This window comes from Callospermophilus lateralis, chromosome 3 (assembly GCF_048772815.1).
Source record: "Callospermophilus lateralis isolate mCalLat2 chromosome 3, mCalLat2.hap1, whole genome shotgun sequence".
NCBI lineage: Eukaryota > Metazoa > Chordata > Mammalia > Rodentia > Sciuridae > Callospermophilus > Callospermophilus lateralis.
The window spans coordinates 9,995,072-10,013,678 of NC_135307.1; the positions used below are offsets into that span (position 1 = coordinate 9,995,072).

The 18,607-nt window shown below is 34.3% G+C and overlaps 1 protein-coding gene across 6 annotated transcripts in view; it reads right to left on the reverse strand.

The window, feature by feature from the left end:
- The window catches only part of Vrk1 (VRK serine/threonine kinase 1), a 79,163-nt gene that overhangs the window by 23,424 nt on the left and 37,132 nt on the right, over window positions 1-18,607 (reverse strand). For all 6 annotated transcript variants that reach the window (XM_076847982.1, XM_076847976.1, XM_076847979.1 and 3 more), the window contains 5 exons: window positions 15,971-16,026; window positions 6,662-6,731; window positions 5,708-5,795; window positions 2,259-2,367; window positions 2,020-2,112 (listed from right to left, as the gene is read on the reverse strand). In XM_076847982.1, the coding sequence (XP_076704097.1) occupies window positions 2,020-2,112; window positions 2,259-2,367; window positions 5,708-5,795; window positions 6,662-6,731; window positions 15,971-16,026 (416 nt within the window). The remainder of the gene's footprint in view (window positions 1-2,019; window positions 2,113-2,258; window positions 2,368-5,707; window positions 5,796-6,661; window positions 6,732-15,970; window positions 16,027-18,607) is intronic.

Consider the following 18,607-nt stretch of genomic DNA (forward strand, 5'->3'; position numbering starts at 1 on the left):
AAAATACTTCATTTGAGGGTGCATTCACCTACAAGGACAAACTACAGCACCACAAACAGGTTAGAAGCAAAATGCACACAATAATAAATATTCAATTCCAAAAGGCTTTCAAAAAAAAAAAAAACTTCTTTACTTATTTTTTTGCAGTTCTGAGTACCAAACCCAGGTCCTTGTGCATGCTAGGCAAGTTACTCTGCCATGGAGCCACACATCCAGCCCAAGTTTTAATAAAAATGTTAAATGATATGTCTCCATGGTCCAGAGTATTACTTGACTTTGTATACTTTTTAAAGTATGTACTAAACTTGTAACCAATCTTGTCTCCTCAATTTACCAACTCTTATAAATCTTACTTTATCTTATAGAGAGGTTAAAACAAAATTGAGCACAAAGTCAATCATCAATACATGTGGCAATACAACTAGCACTTCCCACAAAGAAAAGCACACAGAGCATAAGACTGCTAACAGAACAGATAGATACAAGTTATCTTCTATTCCTATTACTTCACTTAAATAATCAAATATGAATTTACTTCATAAAAATGGTTCAAGGATCCTAATAGAGATCATTAAGAACTTTTAGATAAGGCCCTTATCTACATTTAAATACTGTATATTAAAGCAAGTCTTCATAATTTAAGCTAAATCTGAATACTACATACACACATATCTGGGGGCAGATACATGTGGATCTGAGTAGCACACAAGACTGCATATTTGGCTGTCTTCTATCCTATAGCCATATATTACACCTCTAATTCTGGGTAACTATTACAAATATATGCATGCAGGCAAAACAGGAAACTGAAGTAAAAAATACAAAGATAGATCTAATACTGAAAGAATAATCTCTGAAAGATAACAGAGCTACAAAATATTTCCACATAAACAAAAGCAGCATGCTTTAGCCAAGTGCAAACTAATGTAAGTTGCATTTTTATCATATTATACAAGTCCACACTACTTTAATTAATGGAATCCTTACTGCTCTGGTTCTTGGCTATTTTATTTTCAAGAGAGAAGCATCTTAAATGAGATGGCTAGAAAGAGTTGGACGAATTCTTGAGACTGCTTTTAAGATTTGTGAGTCAAACTATGGCAACTTTCTTCTGTTAAGCGACCCTTATGCCCACCACCACTGATGTGGGAGTGGAGGGGAGCAAACATACAAGATAATGGTAAAAAGGAGAGCCAAGCAAAAGCAAAATGAAGCAAGAGGGAATTAAAACAAGGTTTGAAAGAAAAAAAGAATGACATAAAATACTAACAAATGATTGCAATAATCAAAGTACCCAACATATTTAGAATGTTTAAATCTTCTATGTATATCAAGCTAAGAAATGAGAATTATTGCCCAACTATGAGTGTCAACTAAAGCTCACTTTTATCAAAATTATGGAAGATACAAGAAAATTATATAGATTCCTCTACTCCAACTAAACCGATCCCCCCAAAAAGGTATAATAACATTAGCTTTTCTCCTTGCCTTAAACAGTAAAATATCACAAAGAGAATGTAATAAACTAAAAAACGCACATTTGAATTCCAAACACTAAGGGTATACAAATTTAGACAGCTCAGATATTTCTGTAAACCAATTGATTTGAATAATCAACATGTTAAAGACCAAATTTTCCAAGTAACAGAACACTTACATTTGATGGATTTCTTGAACAAAGGAAATAAAAAAAGTGACAAAGCAGACAGGCAAACATAATTCATTGGTGTACTATATAATTTTAAGCTTCCACCCCCAAACAGCTATTTGAAATTCATTTTGTATCACAAGTACTTCTTCTGAATATTATTTAGGGCAAAATAGCCAACTTGATCAAGTGCCAACAAATTGCATCAAAAATGTAGAATGTTAACTAGATAAAAGTGTCAAGAAGAAATATTATTATTACCTTTTTACTTCAAAAAGTAAAACTTCTGCATGGGTTCAAGAGTTCAAAGCAACCATATTTGTTTTCAAATAATACATTTTAAATAGGAGAAGCTAAAGTTCCAAAGCTACCTGGTCAGGATTCTTGTAGCTCAGAAGAAGATTTGAGGCCTTAATATCTCCATGTACATACTCATGCTCATGAATATATTCCAGAATATCCAGCTATGGAAAATATCATACAAAATAAATTAATGCAGTACCTAACACTACCAGCAGAGGACCAAACTTCAATACACAGTTAATACAGCCTTTGCTTTATTAAAAAAAATGATTTTTTAAAAAAAACATGAAGAATGTAGCTCACATACAATTCTTAAGCTTAGCTTCAAGACCGTTTTCCGAGAAAATCTTTTGGCATTTGCTTCATATATTTTCTGAAGGTCACTCCCAAAGCGATCCATTATCATAAACCTGTAACTGAAGTCAAACAAGAAAAGTCAATGAAGAAAATATAACTCAGGAAAACCATACTTTGCACTGAGAACTCTGCTTTCAAAGTAATTTTTTTCAAGGAAATATAGAGTAAGACAGTAGTCTAAAAATGAAACAAAGAAATATATACAAACATTTGAAATATTTCTCTCAACCAGAAATCTCAAAAAAAGTCAGTGCTTTCCTACCTTGCCCTTTACCTGTACAAGGGCTCTCTTCCTGGTCTCAACTAGTTAGAAGAGATAATATTTAATTTAAGATAATGCCCACAAAGAGAATCCACCAGATTCATCTACAGCAAAAATAAAACAAAATAATAAAAGCACTAATTATTCTCATAGTTAGTATTAATTTATGTTCGTAGATAATAGCTTCATTCTTTTGACTATTTCCTCTATTTTTAAGGTACATTTCAGCAGCACTAATAATCATGAACATCAACAGATGCTATAATAGATACATAAAATGTCTAAATGGTACAAACAGATGATACATTAAAAACTTATTGGCTGAGATTTACGGAAGAAGAAATATCCAGGAAAAATATGACGATTTTTTAGTTTTGCAAGAAACCAATCATGTCACCTTGGGCAAGTAACATTACTTCCTTAGGCCACAACTTCTACAGACATAAAATGAAGTATTGAAAACTCACCCTTTCTAAGGTCTGTTATAGCTTTCCAATTCTAAGATTCAGTATGTACTGAAAAACATTACTGCTTTGCAGAAGCTTTCCAATTTCTAAGTTGTCTAGTTAAATCATTCAAAAAAAAAATCAATAAAAACCAAGACCACACTCAAAATGTATCCAGCTATCTTCCAATAGGGTAGGATTAGGAATCATCATCCTCCCAAGAGCCAGCGTATGCTGGATGCCTGGAGTGAGCACAGCACTGCTCTGAGCACTTCAGCCTGGCCCCATCCATAAGGCAGATACTCTGGTCACGCCATCTGTCCTCCAGCAGTTAACCACTATATCCACAGTACAAAATAAACAGCACTAGAAGACAAAAATCCCACTTAAATGTTGTAGGCTTCTATATTAGAAATACAACATGAATTTAAAAGGGAAGGAAGAGCTAACTAACATTAAAAGACAACACACCAAATTTACCAAAAAAAAAAAAAAAATATATCAGGATTCTCTCCATTTTTGAACTGGAAGAGAATTAAAGATCTTCTTGTCTATATATCTTTTAATAAACAAAATAACATATGGAGTCAAGTAATACATCCAAAGTCATACAATTAATTAGTGGCAACAGGTATTCATTCCTGTAAGATTTCCTGGTATCCTGAAATAATAGAGGGAACAGTGATTTTGACTTTCTGATTTCTTTTGTATAACAGAGTTTGAAAAGTTGAGATGAGACCAGGACACATGTACATTTTTGCTTTAACAAATAAGTGATGGGTGTAATTATTATAATAACATATGCATAACAAAAATACAAACTTCTGCTGACAGTCTGAAAGAGGGTTAAAACACAATTACTTGATGCAACATAGGATCTATTAACAAATCATATCAAATAGGTCTTTGTCTTTATCCACAGATCACCCCATCACTATTCCAAACAATCCCTAATCTCACCATTTCTAAATTATAAATATCAACTGAAGCATGATTCTAGAAAGACAATTCTATCTATCACAGAGTAGTAAAATAAAGGTTATTTCTGAAGAACTCCTTTAAAGTAAAACCTTTCATGTATTTTCTTCTGGGGAGTTGGATGTAACAATTTAAGTAATGGGAAAATATAGATCAGTATAAATGATTTCATAAAGATAGCAGCTACGTTTTTACAATCTTAACACTGTTCTAAGCTCTGTGTGTGTATTAATTTAAATAAGCTACAGGGAAAAGTGATAATTTTTGGCAGGAGAGGTGGTTAGAAGAATAACCTTACTATTTTTTTTAAACTGTTGATAGACCTATAATAGTTATTTTTAAGAGCTTCCACCTAAGAAGTAAATTAAAACCTCATCCATGATTCTAGGCACGAGTCATGTACTCAGCTTATAAAACAAACAGGCTGAGGTAAGGTGTCCCATCCCCCACCCCCGCACACACCACTTGTGAACAGTGAGCTAACACAGGCAGGAATGTGCCTGGTTCCAGTCCCCACACTCTGGCACTTCTGAAGTTCTCTTCCAGCGTCCTTGCCACAGCTTATGCCAGCCTATGACCCACCGTGTCTCTCTGGATCTGGTCACCTCAAGGCAAACTTGTTCCATCAAACCATAGGTAATGTTACATGTGATATCAGGGAGTTCCCATACTCCCCGGAAATGGATGATTGTCAAGAGCTGCCCCTGCTCTATCTTTTCTAATGGCACAAATTTGGTCTGGGCATCTGCCCTCCTCCACACAACCATGTGTTGCACCAAGTCAATACCTGTGACCACCTTGCCCCTCCCAGTGCCTAGTGAAAGAGAGCACTAACAAAAGCCTGACAAGAAAATGTAAGAGGAATTCTGCCACAGGACTCCAGGGAAGGTTTCTAGAAAAGGGAAACTCAGGAGATGATGGTATCATTTTCTGCCATTGGGTCTGTGTCTAGAAGTGGGACATACATCCTGAGGCCATACAATGGAGAACTACAGCCAAGATGAGGCAAATAGGAAGACAAGATACATGGGCCCTGGGTGATTAAGATGGCTGAGTCAAAGTTTTCCTTTCCTTGTAACTAAGAGCATTCTAACCAATATACCCAGTTCAAATCATTCATGTGAATATTTAAAAGGCACCAATTATACATCAAAGTATTAGGAGTTTTCTCCAACTCAACTATGTCAACAACATTCTATTCTCTCAATTCCTAAAATATCTTGAGACAAAGTCACAATTTAGCACTTAACTGTTCTTGAAATGTTTCATGCATTTTGTTTTCTCTCATCAACTAAACTAAAGCCTTCATAAAGAATAAGACTCTACTTTCCCATGGTCAGATAATATATCCAACATGAAATACCAAATGGAATCCTAAGGGCTCTCTTTTGCCTCAAGAATGTAGTGGTATGCATGTGTTTATTTCAAAGGGAGGGAAATGCAGGGCCCTTTGGGCTTTGTTCCCTTTGTCAGGCTTCAGCTATGATATTGCGCCATAGAAGCAGTCAAATTAGAGAGGCACACCCTTTCTAACAGAGTATCAGTCTGCTGCTATGTAAAGCAGAAGGTAGAGATAACAGCTTATTCTTCTTATTCACTGACACACTCTTACCTACTGACATTGTTGGATGCTCAATACATAATTCTTGACTAAACCAAATGGATAGGAAATGCTCAAAAGAGGGAAAAGAAAAACAAACCATGCATTTTTACCTTTTTCCATTTTTATCATGTAGGCCAGATCCCCAATACTTAGGAACACCAAGGTACTTCATTTTATGTGTACGAACCCATTTCTGAACTGTAAGTTAAAACAGAGGCTTGTGATTACCACTACTATACACATAATAATTTTTAAAAAAAAAAAATCACTAAAAAAGTAGGATGTACTTACACAAGACTTCATCTTTATTCATAAAAGAAGAAAAGTACAGTATAACCAAAAACAAAAAGTATAAAGCATTTTTATTAGCCTACAAAATTGTTACCTAAATTGCTTTTAAAGTGAAAAACCTGCAAAATCATTTTTTAAAAAGCCACTGTACTTCAGTTGCATTTCAACTCTGGCTATGTTTACTTGTTTCCACAGGACAACATGCCCTCTAGCCCAATCTGTAAGTTTGGTTTTCTTCCCTCAGTCATTAGATCTCTTCCTTAATCAGCAAACACAAATCTAGGAGATATGGTAGCTTTTTGGTAGCTTTTTTTCGTTCCTATTGTAAGTTTTGGATTCTTAGGAGGAAGCAGAGCAGCTGGAAGAAGTTCTACTCTTGACTCAGACACTCTCTGTTCTATCTCATCAATTCTGCCACCCCCCAGGTTATGCTCTACAGAATTTAGAAAAATACTCAAAAAGATTTGGAGATTCTTGAGTCTAACTCACAGATTAGAGTTACTGCTAAATTTTTTAACAATATTCCCTAAATCATACTTTATCTTTATTCTATTTTTTATCTTTATTCTATATATCATCAGTAAAATCTTATAACAAACCTATTAAGAAATCCGAATCATTTCATACAAGTCTCATTTAAATGAAATTTATTTATAAAGCAAAAATAACCAAGGGTCAAAAGATGTAATGTTCTAGTCTTAGATTACACAAAATAACCTAAAATGGGATTGGTCATTTAAAAAGTATTAATATATGTATATTGTATTTCTTACTTTGCTCTGGTTTAGCAGCTCGCTGGTAAAATTTCAATTCAGTAAAAAGAGGTCCATTGTCACTAGGTTCCTTAAAATATAAGACTTAATTAGTACCAAGACTAGTTAAAATTATTGAGTTATTTACAGTGAACTTTCAACACAGACTAATAAATTAATTTCTTTCAAAATACTGTAATTCTCATACTTAGATTTATAACTGTTTAAAGATTAAGCCCAACTATCTAAGAATCTTTTCGATACTCTCAGAATAGTCCATAATTTATATATCTCTCAAGTTCCATTTTCAAAACCAATAAAATATACAAAACCAGATGCACAGCTTGGTCTTTGCAGAAGTTTAAGAAAAACGTTTAAACTAATTTTCATCTTTATTAAGCTTTCCCTTAAGCAAAGACCAGCAACCATGTTAACTGTATCACCAAGGGGCTACAAGATATTTCTGAGATTTAATAAAATCTCAATACCTGATTTAACCAATTAATGGCAAACTCCCACTCTTCTGCTGTTTCTCATCAGTTTTTTCCAGTGTATCAGAACTAGAAGAAACAGACCTTAGCATTCTGGATCTCCAAAGCAAGCGAGCACTGTCCACTGAACTGTATACTTTCCTTTCTGACACTGATTCCCATTATTTTCCAAACCAAGGAGCCCTACAACTTATTTCCCATATAATAATTTAATGTCTGAAAGAAAATGGGGCTTAGTGACAATTTTCCACCAACTTACTGAACTGCATTCATTTCATATTTTAAGGGACATCAACAAATAAAATTACTATCAAAGAGGCATACATTCACAAAAAGGTATTCTGAACAACAAGAAATAATAGCTGGTAAGGAGTTTTGCCTTGTTAAATAAATATGGAAGGGTGAGAAACAGAATTTTATGGACTTCTTAAATTGTGAATTTTTACTCATTTAGTATTTACTTAGTGTTTGTTATTTTCTTATTTATTATCTATCTTATTTATTGAGAATTGGGGAAAAGTTTAAAAGCAGTGAAACCTTCAAATAAGGAAGCAAACATTTCCAAATTAATTTGAGAGTTGCTCTTCTTTAGGAGGTATGAAGAAAATTATTTTGGATGGAATAGCTGCATAGCTGAAGTTCAAGGTTCAACAGAGCAGTAAGAGACCTCATAATTGAGGCTCATCATCTGACAGAAAACTTGTGAAAATATATAACTGTTTTTTCCCCCATTCAAAAACCCTCAACTGACACAGAAGTTCATTTTGCTCCATGAGATTTAAATAAAACCACACTTATACATACAGTGTCTTATCCTGGATTTTTGTAATTCAAAAAATAGAAATCCCTAGTTAAAGTACTTACAGGAAGACTGCCAATCTAGAGTCAAGCAGTACCAGTTATGAATGAGTATAACAGCAAAGGGGCAACCTGTGTAACACTTGGATCAGGACCTAAAAATAAGCTTTCCTCTTCTGTCAAGGTAAGTATACTTGCCAGCCCAGCCTTGGAAGAGTGGTTCACATGGGCTTGGCATGGCATCAACTCCTTAGAAACATATCAACATATTGAACCAATCAACATATTGAAGTTCGAGGATACAATCCCTAAATTGCCTACTCAGCACCTCAAGTTTTTCCATAACCTGTGCCTCCTTCTCTAGCAGTAATGGTAGCTGAGAGACATGTATGAACGTTGCAAGGCAATGACGGAGTAAGAGTCACAGAATCAGTGTAAGAAATAAAGAAAAGGAAATAAAGAGAAGGAATTTTGGTTAACTTTTGAAATTGTTCAATAATATAATTCAGGTTTGTAAGAGGTTTTCCTAAGACAAATCCTGGCTTATTACCATCAGTATAAAATTTTTGATTTATTCAGTTTCAACCTATGTCATATCAACTTTAATTTTCAAGTTTTCCTTCAAGCAATAATTTATTAAACTTATAATAATGAGAATCAACCATATAAATCAGGCCATTATAATGAAAGCCCCACTACAATGAAGGCTCTTTGAGCTCATTTCATATTTTTTTCTAATCCAATAAGCTTCCATTATAACAAAATAAAGGAGCTACTTCCTTGGCACTGCATTCTAGCCAAAGCTAGCTATTTCTGTTGGAGAAAATACCTTAACTCATAACTAAAATTTTATTAACATATTTCAAATCTAAAATACTTTGCCAACTCTATAATAGCCAAGATTTAGAAAAGAAATTGGGACTGACATTTTAACTAGAATATCACTAAACGTTTCTTTAAGACTTCTAAGTGTCAAAATGAAGATGACAACAGAAAAAAAATTAAAATGTGATATATTTCAATGGCACCATCTAAAATGAACTGGCTGCCATTTAAAAATGAAGCTGTACAAGTTTCTTCTTCCTACCAAAAAATTATGACATATGAATTGAAAATTCAGGTCACTTCTCATAACGTCAGCAAGGAAAATCAAACATCAGTCTGCAAACTTCTATCTAAGCAACTTTGAAGTTCAGATTTCTGTCAGTTCACACTGGTAAAAGACTGATACAATGAACTATTATGTTATATGATCCAAAAACCTAATCTCCACCTCCAGTTCTGCTACTGGCATGAGCACAAAGGGTGAGTACAATTCAAAAAAACTAATTTCTTGTTGTCTTTGTTAGCAAAAAAAGAAAGAAAGAAAGAAAATTTCTTTTTTTGCATTATCCAATTTATTATCAATCTGCCATTTCTCTCTGCCCATTTACTTTCCTGAAACAAAATAGAATATACGTTATGTAGAAGCAAAGAATAAAAGCTTCTATCCTTGGTGTCACAGCTGTTTTCACAAGTCACGGATGAAGGCCCTAAATACAACATATCTTCACTGGATAGAAGGGAGAACATTATTTCCAGCATGTGCCTAAACATCTACCTTAAATATATATGTCTTCACTTCACTCCAATAACAAATACGAAAAACGTGTACATTAACTACTTAGAGTTCTTTTCACGAGCAGATACATCAGCAGTAACAAGTCTTCTACATTAAGGTGGAAACCCACAACAGAAGCACAGGGTACCCTACCTGCAAGCCCCTACTTGCCTAGAAAATGATGAAAAAACAAGAATAAAAATGTGTGTGCAAACATGATTACACTTAAAATAATTCAGATTTTCTGTGTGCCAGATTCTACAGTGGTTCTCAACTTTGATGCACAAAAGAATCACATGGGAGCTTTACTAAAAATACCAATAACCAAACCTCCAATCAGAGATTCTGATTATACTGTACAACCAGGATTGCAAACCACTGTTTAACATACTATCACATTAAGTCTAACTTCAAAATAAAAATCAATTTCCCTTTATTTCTTAAATGACATTTGTAAGAATTTTCTCAAGACAAAATACATGCTTTTTTTTGAAATGTGAAAACATTTTGATATATTTTCTTCATATACAGTCATTTTATAAAACAATTTTTATACTATATAGTACATGCAAACAGAGTTTTGACTCCTACTGTTTAGTAATCATTAAATTTTCCCAGTTAAGTACTCATTCTCTGAAAAGATGAACTTTGGGATAGAGTGTGGCTGAGTATTAGAACACTTGCTGGCATGTATGACAGTCCTGAGTTCTGTCCCTAACATTACCAAAAAAGAACAACAAACAGAAAACATGATCTTTAACAGTCCCTAATATTAGAATGAAAATTTCTCAATAAATATTCTGACTTTAATACTAGAAAGACCTGATACTCATTATATTGTCTATATTTAATGATTCATTTCAACTTTGAATACTATAAAGCTACAAGAAGGTCAATTATGAATGCGCCTATTTGAAAGAAAAGTGAATGGCATCAAGAAGTTTAGAGTAGGGCTGGGGAAATGGATTCAGTGGTTAAGCACCTCTGGGTTCAATCCCTGGTACAAAAAAAAAAAAAAAAAAAAAAAAGTTGAGACTAAATGAACAGAAAGAACAGTTGAAAAGGTGGTAGAAAAATTAAGGTTAAAAATAAATAAAATAAGCTTTTAAGGACTGTATACAAAAAAGAAAGTAAAATAAGGCCCTCATTAGCAAATAACTTAAAATCTAGTTAGGGAAATAAATCTAAAAACAACTAGTGGTATAAGAAGGATATCACAAACTTGGCATGGTGGCACACGATTTGATCCCAGTGGCTAGGGAGGCTGAGATAACAGGATCTCGTTCAAAGCCAGCCTCAGCAAAAGCGAGGTGCTAAGCACCTCAGTGAGATCCTGTCTCTTAATAAAATACAAAATAGGGCTGGGGATGTGGCTCAGTGGTCAGGTGCCCCGAGTTCAATCCCTAATCCCTCTTCCACCAAAAAAAGAAGAAGGATATCACAGGTGAAATTGTAAAATAAATGTTAATACAATGAGTGATATAAGAGTTTAAGGGAGTTCTGAAAATTCGAGTATCAGGAGAAAAAGAAGCAAATAGCTATCACTAAATTTCCCTTTTAAAGGGAAAAAAATCAATAACACTGCTCCAGTTATCAATTCTTTCAGAATTTCAAACTACAACACTGAAAAAGTTATTAAAATATTAAATACAAAAGAAGAATCAACTGAATATTTACTACTGTCCTCATTACAAAGAGAAAGCAATAAGGGTCAATGGAAACAGAACTAAATGAGAAGACAGGAGACGCAAAGAACTAAAATAGGTTTGATTACAGCCTTATAAAGACATGTAATTTGTTCCCCTCCAGTACAAAGAAAATATGTTTTCTATCCATTCTTCCCCTTAACCATATAAATTTAAGAGGGAGTAAAAGTAAAATTACACTGAATAACAACAATATTTATTTTCTGAAAAGCAGAGTATTGGCGATTTAACACAGGGATGCTTTACCACTGAGTTACATCCCTACATTCCTCATTTTTATTTTGAGATAGGGTCTCACTAAATTGTTTAGGGCCCTGCTAAATTGTTGAGGCTGGCCCTGAACTTGGAATCCTCCTGCCTCAGCCCCCCCCAAACCACAGGGATTACGGGCGTGCGCTACCACACCTGGCAACTATTGAAATAATTCAAATTATTCATAATAAATGTAATTCTAAGATAAACATAACAAAATCTCAGGTAACTGCAGAAGAAAAAAAAATAACATGTTTATATTCTACTTCCTTCTAAGAGACAGAGACCATTTCACAAATAAACCAGCCAAGAGGGTCCGAGGTAACCAGAGCATTTGAACCTCATGACTATGAGAAGTCATAAGAGGGCTCATTTCTCACAATGAAAACCTTTAGAAGATCCTATGAAGAAATTAATCTTGCCCATAGATTTAATGTCTGAATTTGCTGTGTCAAAGACAAATGTAGATAATATTCTGCAATTCCATGCAAATTATCCCATTTAATGTTAAAATTTTTAGTTCCTTGGATTCAGCAGCAAGCTGAATCATTCAAAAAGAAATGTTATTCCAAAATGAGAAAGAAGAAAACTCTAAAATGAAAGAGCATCAAGAAAGGGGAAATGTTTGGTAGGAAAACAAAGCACTGACACTAAACTTTAATCATTTCATCTAATTCTGGGCACAAGGGAGAAATAAGCAGGATCCAATTAGCCTCCCACTGTAAACAAAAACAAATACAGGAAATCACCAGTTTCAGAAATTAGACAAAAAGTAGTTCAGGACCATGACCTCTAAAAGACAGAGGTGGAGTATGCTCCATGCCAACCTTAGTTTTTTTTCTTGAAGGCACTTAGAATAAAAAGGAGACCAAAGCCCACTCATGTGGTCCTAATTCACGTGGCCCAGCTATGAGATTAGAGAACTCTAAATTTACTCCTTGATCCACTTTGAGTTGAGTTTTGTGCAGGGTAAGAGACAGGTTCAATTTCATTCTACTAAATATGGAAGAGCAAAAAATAAAATCAATAATCAATAAATGGGATGGTATCAAACTAAAAGCTTACGCACAGCAAAGGAAACAATCAAGAACATGAAGAGACATAAAGAGAGAGCCTACAGAATGGGAGAAAATCTTTACCACCAGCACCTCAAACAGAGCATAAATCTCTAGGATATACAAATAACTCAAAAAACTTAACACCAAAAAAAAAAAACAAAACAAAAAAAAAACAAAAAACAAATAACCCAATCAATAAATGAGCAAAGAAACTGAACAGGCACTTAACAGAAGAAATACAAATGGTCAAAAAAATATGAAAAAACGTTCAACATCTCTAGCAATTAGAGAAATGCAAATCAAAACTACACTGAGGGCTGCGGTTGTGGCTCAGCAGTAGAGCACTCGCCTAGCGTGTGCAGGGCGCTGGGTTCGATCCTCAGCACCACATAAAAATAAAATAAAGGTATTGTGTCCAACCACAACTAAAACAAAACATTAAAAAAAAAAAAAAAAACTACACTGAGATTCCATCTGACCCTAGTCAGAATGACAATTATCAAGAATACAAGTAATAATAAACATTGGGAGAATGTGGAGGGAAAAGGATACCAATTTGCTGATGGGACTGCAAATTGGTTCAACCACTCTGGAAAGCAGTTTGGAAATTACTCAGAAATCTTGAAATGGAACCACCATTTGACCCAGTTATTCCACTCCTCGGTATATAACCAAAGAACTTAAAATCCACATACTACAATGGTGCAGCTTCATCAGTGTTTATAGCAGCTCAATTCACAATAGCCAAGCTATGGAACCAATATATATACACAACGCAATATTACTCAGCCATAAACAAGAATGAAATGATGGCATTTGCCAGTAAATGGATGGAACTGGAGACTATCATGCTAAGTGAAATAAACCAATCCCCCCAATCCAAAGGACAAATGTTCTCTTTGCTATGTAGATGCTAACCCACAATAAGGGAAGGGAAGATTAGCCATTCATTGGACCAAACAAAGAGGAATGAAGAGAAGGAAGGAGGCATGACAACAGGAAAGATAGTAGAATGAATTGAACATATCTTTCCTATCCTCATATATAAATACATGACCAATGTAAATCCACATCATGTACAACCAGAATAATGGGATCCTAATTGGAACAAGTTATGCTTATTCTCTGTATGTATAACACTTCAAAATATACTGACATGTAAAAAAAAAAATTATAAAAAAAAGAGAAAATTCTAAATTTAGAAATACTGGGGGGAAATTTAAAGACTAGTATCTCTTATGAAAAAAGACACAAAAATCCTTAACAAAATATTATCAAAGCAATTTCAGCAATAGGTAAAAAAGCATAATACAATTTGACTGGGCAGGGTATGTGTTAAAAATGCAAAGTTAATTCTACACTCAATTATCATCAATGTAACTGCCATATTAACAGAATAAAGGAGAAAAATTGTATGATCCATCTCAAAAGATGCAAAAAAGCAATCAGAAAATGAACAAGCAAACTGGGGGAAAATATTTACAAAACATATATCTACAGGACTTATATCCAGAATAACTTTCTTTTTATTCAATTTTTAAAAAAAGCAAAAACAACCCAGCTACTAAAAAAAAAAAAAAAAAAAAATGTAAAGGAAGCATGGGAAAAAAGTGGAGAAAGCACTCCATACACAAAAAATACATATGGATGGCTATTAAGTAAAATGAAAAGTCCTAAAAAATATTAGTCATGAAGTAAATGCAAATTGAAGCCAAAATGAGACATGGATGCACATCCACTATAATGGCTAAAACCCAAGCCAACCTGACAAGGACAATACTAAACTAGAGAGATTGAACAATCAGAATCCTCATGCATTACTGATAGATGTGCAAAATGGCACAATCACTTTGGAAATCTGTCAAATACCGTTATAAATCTGAACATGTGATCCCTATAAACCAGTAATTCAAATTCTAAGAATTTATACAAGAGAAATAAAACTATATCCATAAAAACACTTGTACAAGTGTATTTATAGAAGCTGATTCATAGTAATCCAAAGCTGGAATCAACCCAATTGTGTATCAACAAAAAAATAAAAGGGAATGAATGACTGATACACCAACAATATATGTGACCTTTAAAATATCATACTAAGCACAAGCAGTATATATTGCATAATTCCATTTATGTAACACTCAGAATAGGAATAACTAAACCATGGCAAAAAATCTCAGACAAGTCCTTGCCTCAAAGAGTTTTGGAAAGTAGAGATTTAACTGGCAAAGGACATGAGGAATCTTTTTGCAGGGGTGGACATGTTAATAGGATTAAGAGTTAAACAGTTACACACACATTTCCAAAAATCTTTGAACTATTTTATATCCACATATTTCCCTGTAAAAATTATAACTCAATTAAAAATATATATAAAAAAATCACTTAAACAATTTCGTTCCAAAAAAGCTGGGTGAAACAAAAACTGAGTGAAACAAAACGAAAAACTTTCAAGTAATTCTAACTCATGAGTTGTGAAGCCTTTAGGAAAAACAGGGAGTTATATATTAATTTCCCCAAATAACACATTCTGCTGACTCTTATGTTTAACAAAAACATGTTTTTCACATGTATCAAAGAACTCTGGGGGTCAGGCACAGAAGCTCAGGTTCCTGGAGGCTCCAGAGGCTGAGGCCCTATGCAACTTGGTAAAACCCTGTCTGTAAATAAAATACAAAACAGGGATGGGGATGTGTGTGGCTCAGTGGTCGAGTGCCCCTGAGTTCAACTGCTGGTACCAAAGGAAAAAAAACACCCTAGGGGAGGGGACATACGAACATTGGTAAGTAAAAAGGTGAATAATTGACTTAAAAAAAAAAAAAAAGTCATCTTTTTAGTTCATAAATTTGCAAATTGACCTGGTTATTCATAGTGTGCTTATTATGTAAGATGAGATATTGTCAATCCTTACACACTAATTTTGACATTAGCATATCAGAGAAAGGCCAACAATCATAAATAATTTAATTTACTGAGCTGAACAAGGAAGGGAAAAAAAATCAGGAATAAGTCAAAAGAAAAAAATATAACCAAGTGGAAGTCTAGAAATAAATGCAAAATATAATAAAATTACATTAAATCAGTAATGTAAATATTAAACGCATCTGACCTAATCCAAACAGATAAAATGAAAAGACTGAGCTGAATATTTTTACTCCACAGCTGCATATTTCTACACTTTTATTCACTTAACCCCAAATACCAGTACCTCTCTAATTCAAAACAGGCCAGAAGGACTTCTTCTTCTTGAGCACTTCAAATTGTAAAGCTTCTTTTGTTTCCCATAAAATATTTACAAAACATTATTTAAAATGTAATACATTATGGTTTAATTAATTATACTTATCAAAAAGGATGTTTTACAAAATAAATATCATGTTAACTTCAGTTAAGCAAAGAAAATATTAGCTGAAACATTTTCTTACCACTTTCACCACACAGGGTGCATCACTGCCAACCGATTTTGAAGAATTTCTATCAGCTGTTTAAGAAAATTAAATGATATCAGAACAAGTAACATTATTATAAATATTATACCAATATTTAGATCTATATATCTGTAATCCTTGATAGAGTAAGTTTCAGTTCCCAAATATGTGTTTCAGGATATTATCACAGCACATTTCGTCAATTTTAGGACTGTTCCGTGTTTTAACATGTCTGAAACTAGAACGCATCTTACAAACTCTGGTTTCTAGAATTTGATCAATTTAATTGCAGGAAACTCCAAGTTTACGTTAAATATTTAACTCAAAAGTATTCATGGCCTTTGACATTCTAACATGCGTTGTGAATTCCCTGAAGAATAACTGATATAATTTTTAAATTTTAATAAACTATGAAATCTGTTTATAAGGAACATCTGAAAGGTATGAAATAGGGAACTGAAGTTCAAAAACTCCTAACTTGGGAAAATATCATCCAGATCAATACTTAAGGATGTACCGGAACTTTTAACTGCCATCCAAAATAATTTTAACATAACTGTCTTTTTATTTCATGCAAATAAAGAAGCACTGTTTTCTTAGAATACTGAGTTAAGCATATAACATTGCCCATATTCTCACTATTTACCAAATACTTCTTAAATGCCAGTTTCTAGAAAATAGGGATTTAGAAAAGACACAGATAACAAATAAGTATGTTTGATGGCAGTAGGTACCAGGGGAAAAATTAAGCCAGCAAGGAAGGGAGGCAGAGTTACAGTGTAGGAAGAGACCTTGTGGACAGCACTACTCAAGCACTGGTCTCAAGGGATCGAGGGAGTGAGCCAAGAGTACAGAGGGAAAAGAACTCCAGGCAGACCAGCACAAAGGACTAGATGTGGGAGCATGCTGGACCAGTTTGTAACTGGGAGAGAAGAAGTAAGGAGGAGAAAAATGACAGGAGACATCAGAAAAGCAGCAGGGTTTAACAGGTAACATCAAGGTTTTGAGAAGGAGACTGGCAAGATCAGACTCATTTTGGTGAACAGGGGGCAAAAGCAGAATCTGGCAGATCAATGAGCAAGAAGTAATAGTACTCCAAAGGGAGAAAAGAGTGACCTTGAACCAGTGTGGAAAACAAGAGAAGGTGTTGATAATTGGTCAGACTGACCTCACATTCAAAAGAGAGCCAACAGGATTCATTGATGGATTGAAGGTAAAGGTTTAACAGAGAAAAACTGAGGTATAGATGCCTCCATGATTTTGGCCTAAGCAACTGGAAAGAGGAAGTCGCTAATATGGAGAAAACTGCAGAAGGAACTAATTCTTTGGAGTATCTTAAGTTGCAAATGTTTATTATACATCCAAGTTCAGATAGATGTTAAAAGGCAGTTGGATATTTAAATCTTGAGTTCAGTAGAACAGCCTAAGTAGGGAAAATATATTTGAGAGTCATCAACAGAGATACACTATTTATTTAAAGCTCTGAGACTGGAAGAGATCCCCTAGGGAATGAGTGTAGAAAGAGTAAAGAAGGAATTCTAGGACTGAACCCTAAGGCACTCTCACATTAGAAGCTGATGAGATGAAGAGGAACAGGCAATGGAAACCAAGAAACTACAAATCAGCTGGGAAGCAGCAGTGTTTAGAAGGGCTGCAGCTAAAATACTTCAGACTAAAGAAGAAAGACCAACTGATAAAAATGGCTAATATGGGCAGATGAAGAGGTTGAGCTCCTTGAGGAACAGCCCCAGGGAATGTCACTTGGATATTAAATTAGTAATAAAGCAGGTTCAGATTTTTTAACAGAATATTAAAATAAAGATAGCATCCCAATAATACTAGATAATTCAGATGAGGAAAGGTGGGAAGGAAAGCAAGCTCAATAATTCACTCAAACAGTACAAAGTGCAAAATATGCCAGGCACAAGGAAAATAAGAGCTGTCCTCGTCAAGAAGTACCTGTTTATTCTGGAATTTAAAAAAGTAATTTCAAGGCATGTGGAAACTATTAAGCAAGGGTAAACACAAGGGGAATATAAACATATAGTACCTGTTCTACACTTAGCTCTGAGGAGCAAGGAGCATCATATAAAGTTTTCAATGAGATATGTGCATTTCCATGTTTCTCTGAAGCATTATATACAGTTGCCAAGACATAGAAACAACCTAAATGTCCATCAAGGGGAAGAATAGATAAATATGTGGCATATAACAGACAACAGTGTTATGGTTTGGATTTTTAAGTGTCTCTAAGGGTTCATCTGTTAAAGGCTTGGTCACTAGCTGATGGGGCTTATTAGGAGCTAGTGGAACCTTTCAGGAGGTGGGTCCTAGTGGAGGAAATGGGTTATCCAGGACATGTCCTTGAAGGAGCTATTGGGACCCTGGTCCTGTCCTCTCTCTGCTTTCTTTCCATCATGAGGTGAGCAGCTTGGCCCTGCCACATGCTCCATGCCATGACATTATCACATTGGCAATTTTATTTTAATTATATGTTGAAATGATTTATGTTGGATGTATTGGTTAAGCAAAATAAATCAGTAAGTTAAAAAAAAAAGGCAGCAGCAGCATATGCACAGATGAGAGACAAAGGGCAGACTGATGGCTGAAGCATAGATTTGAGGAAACAAAAGG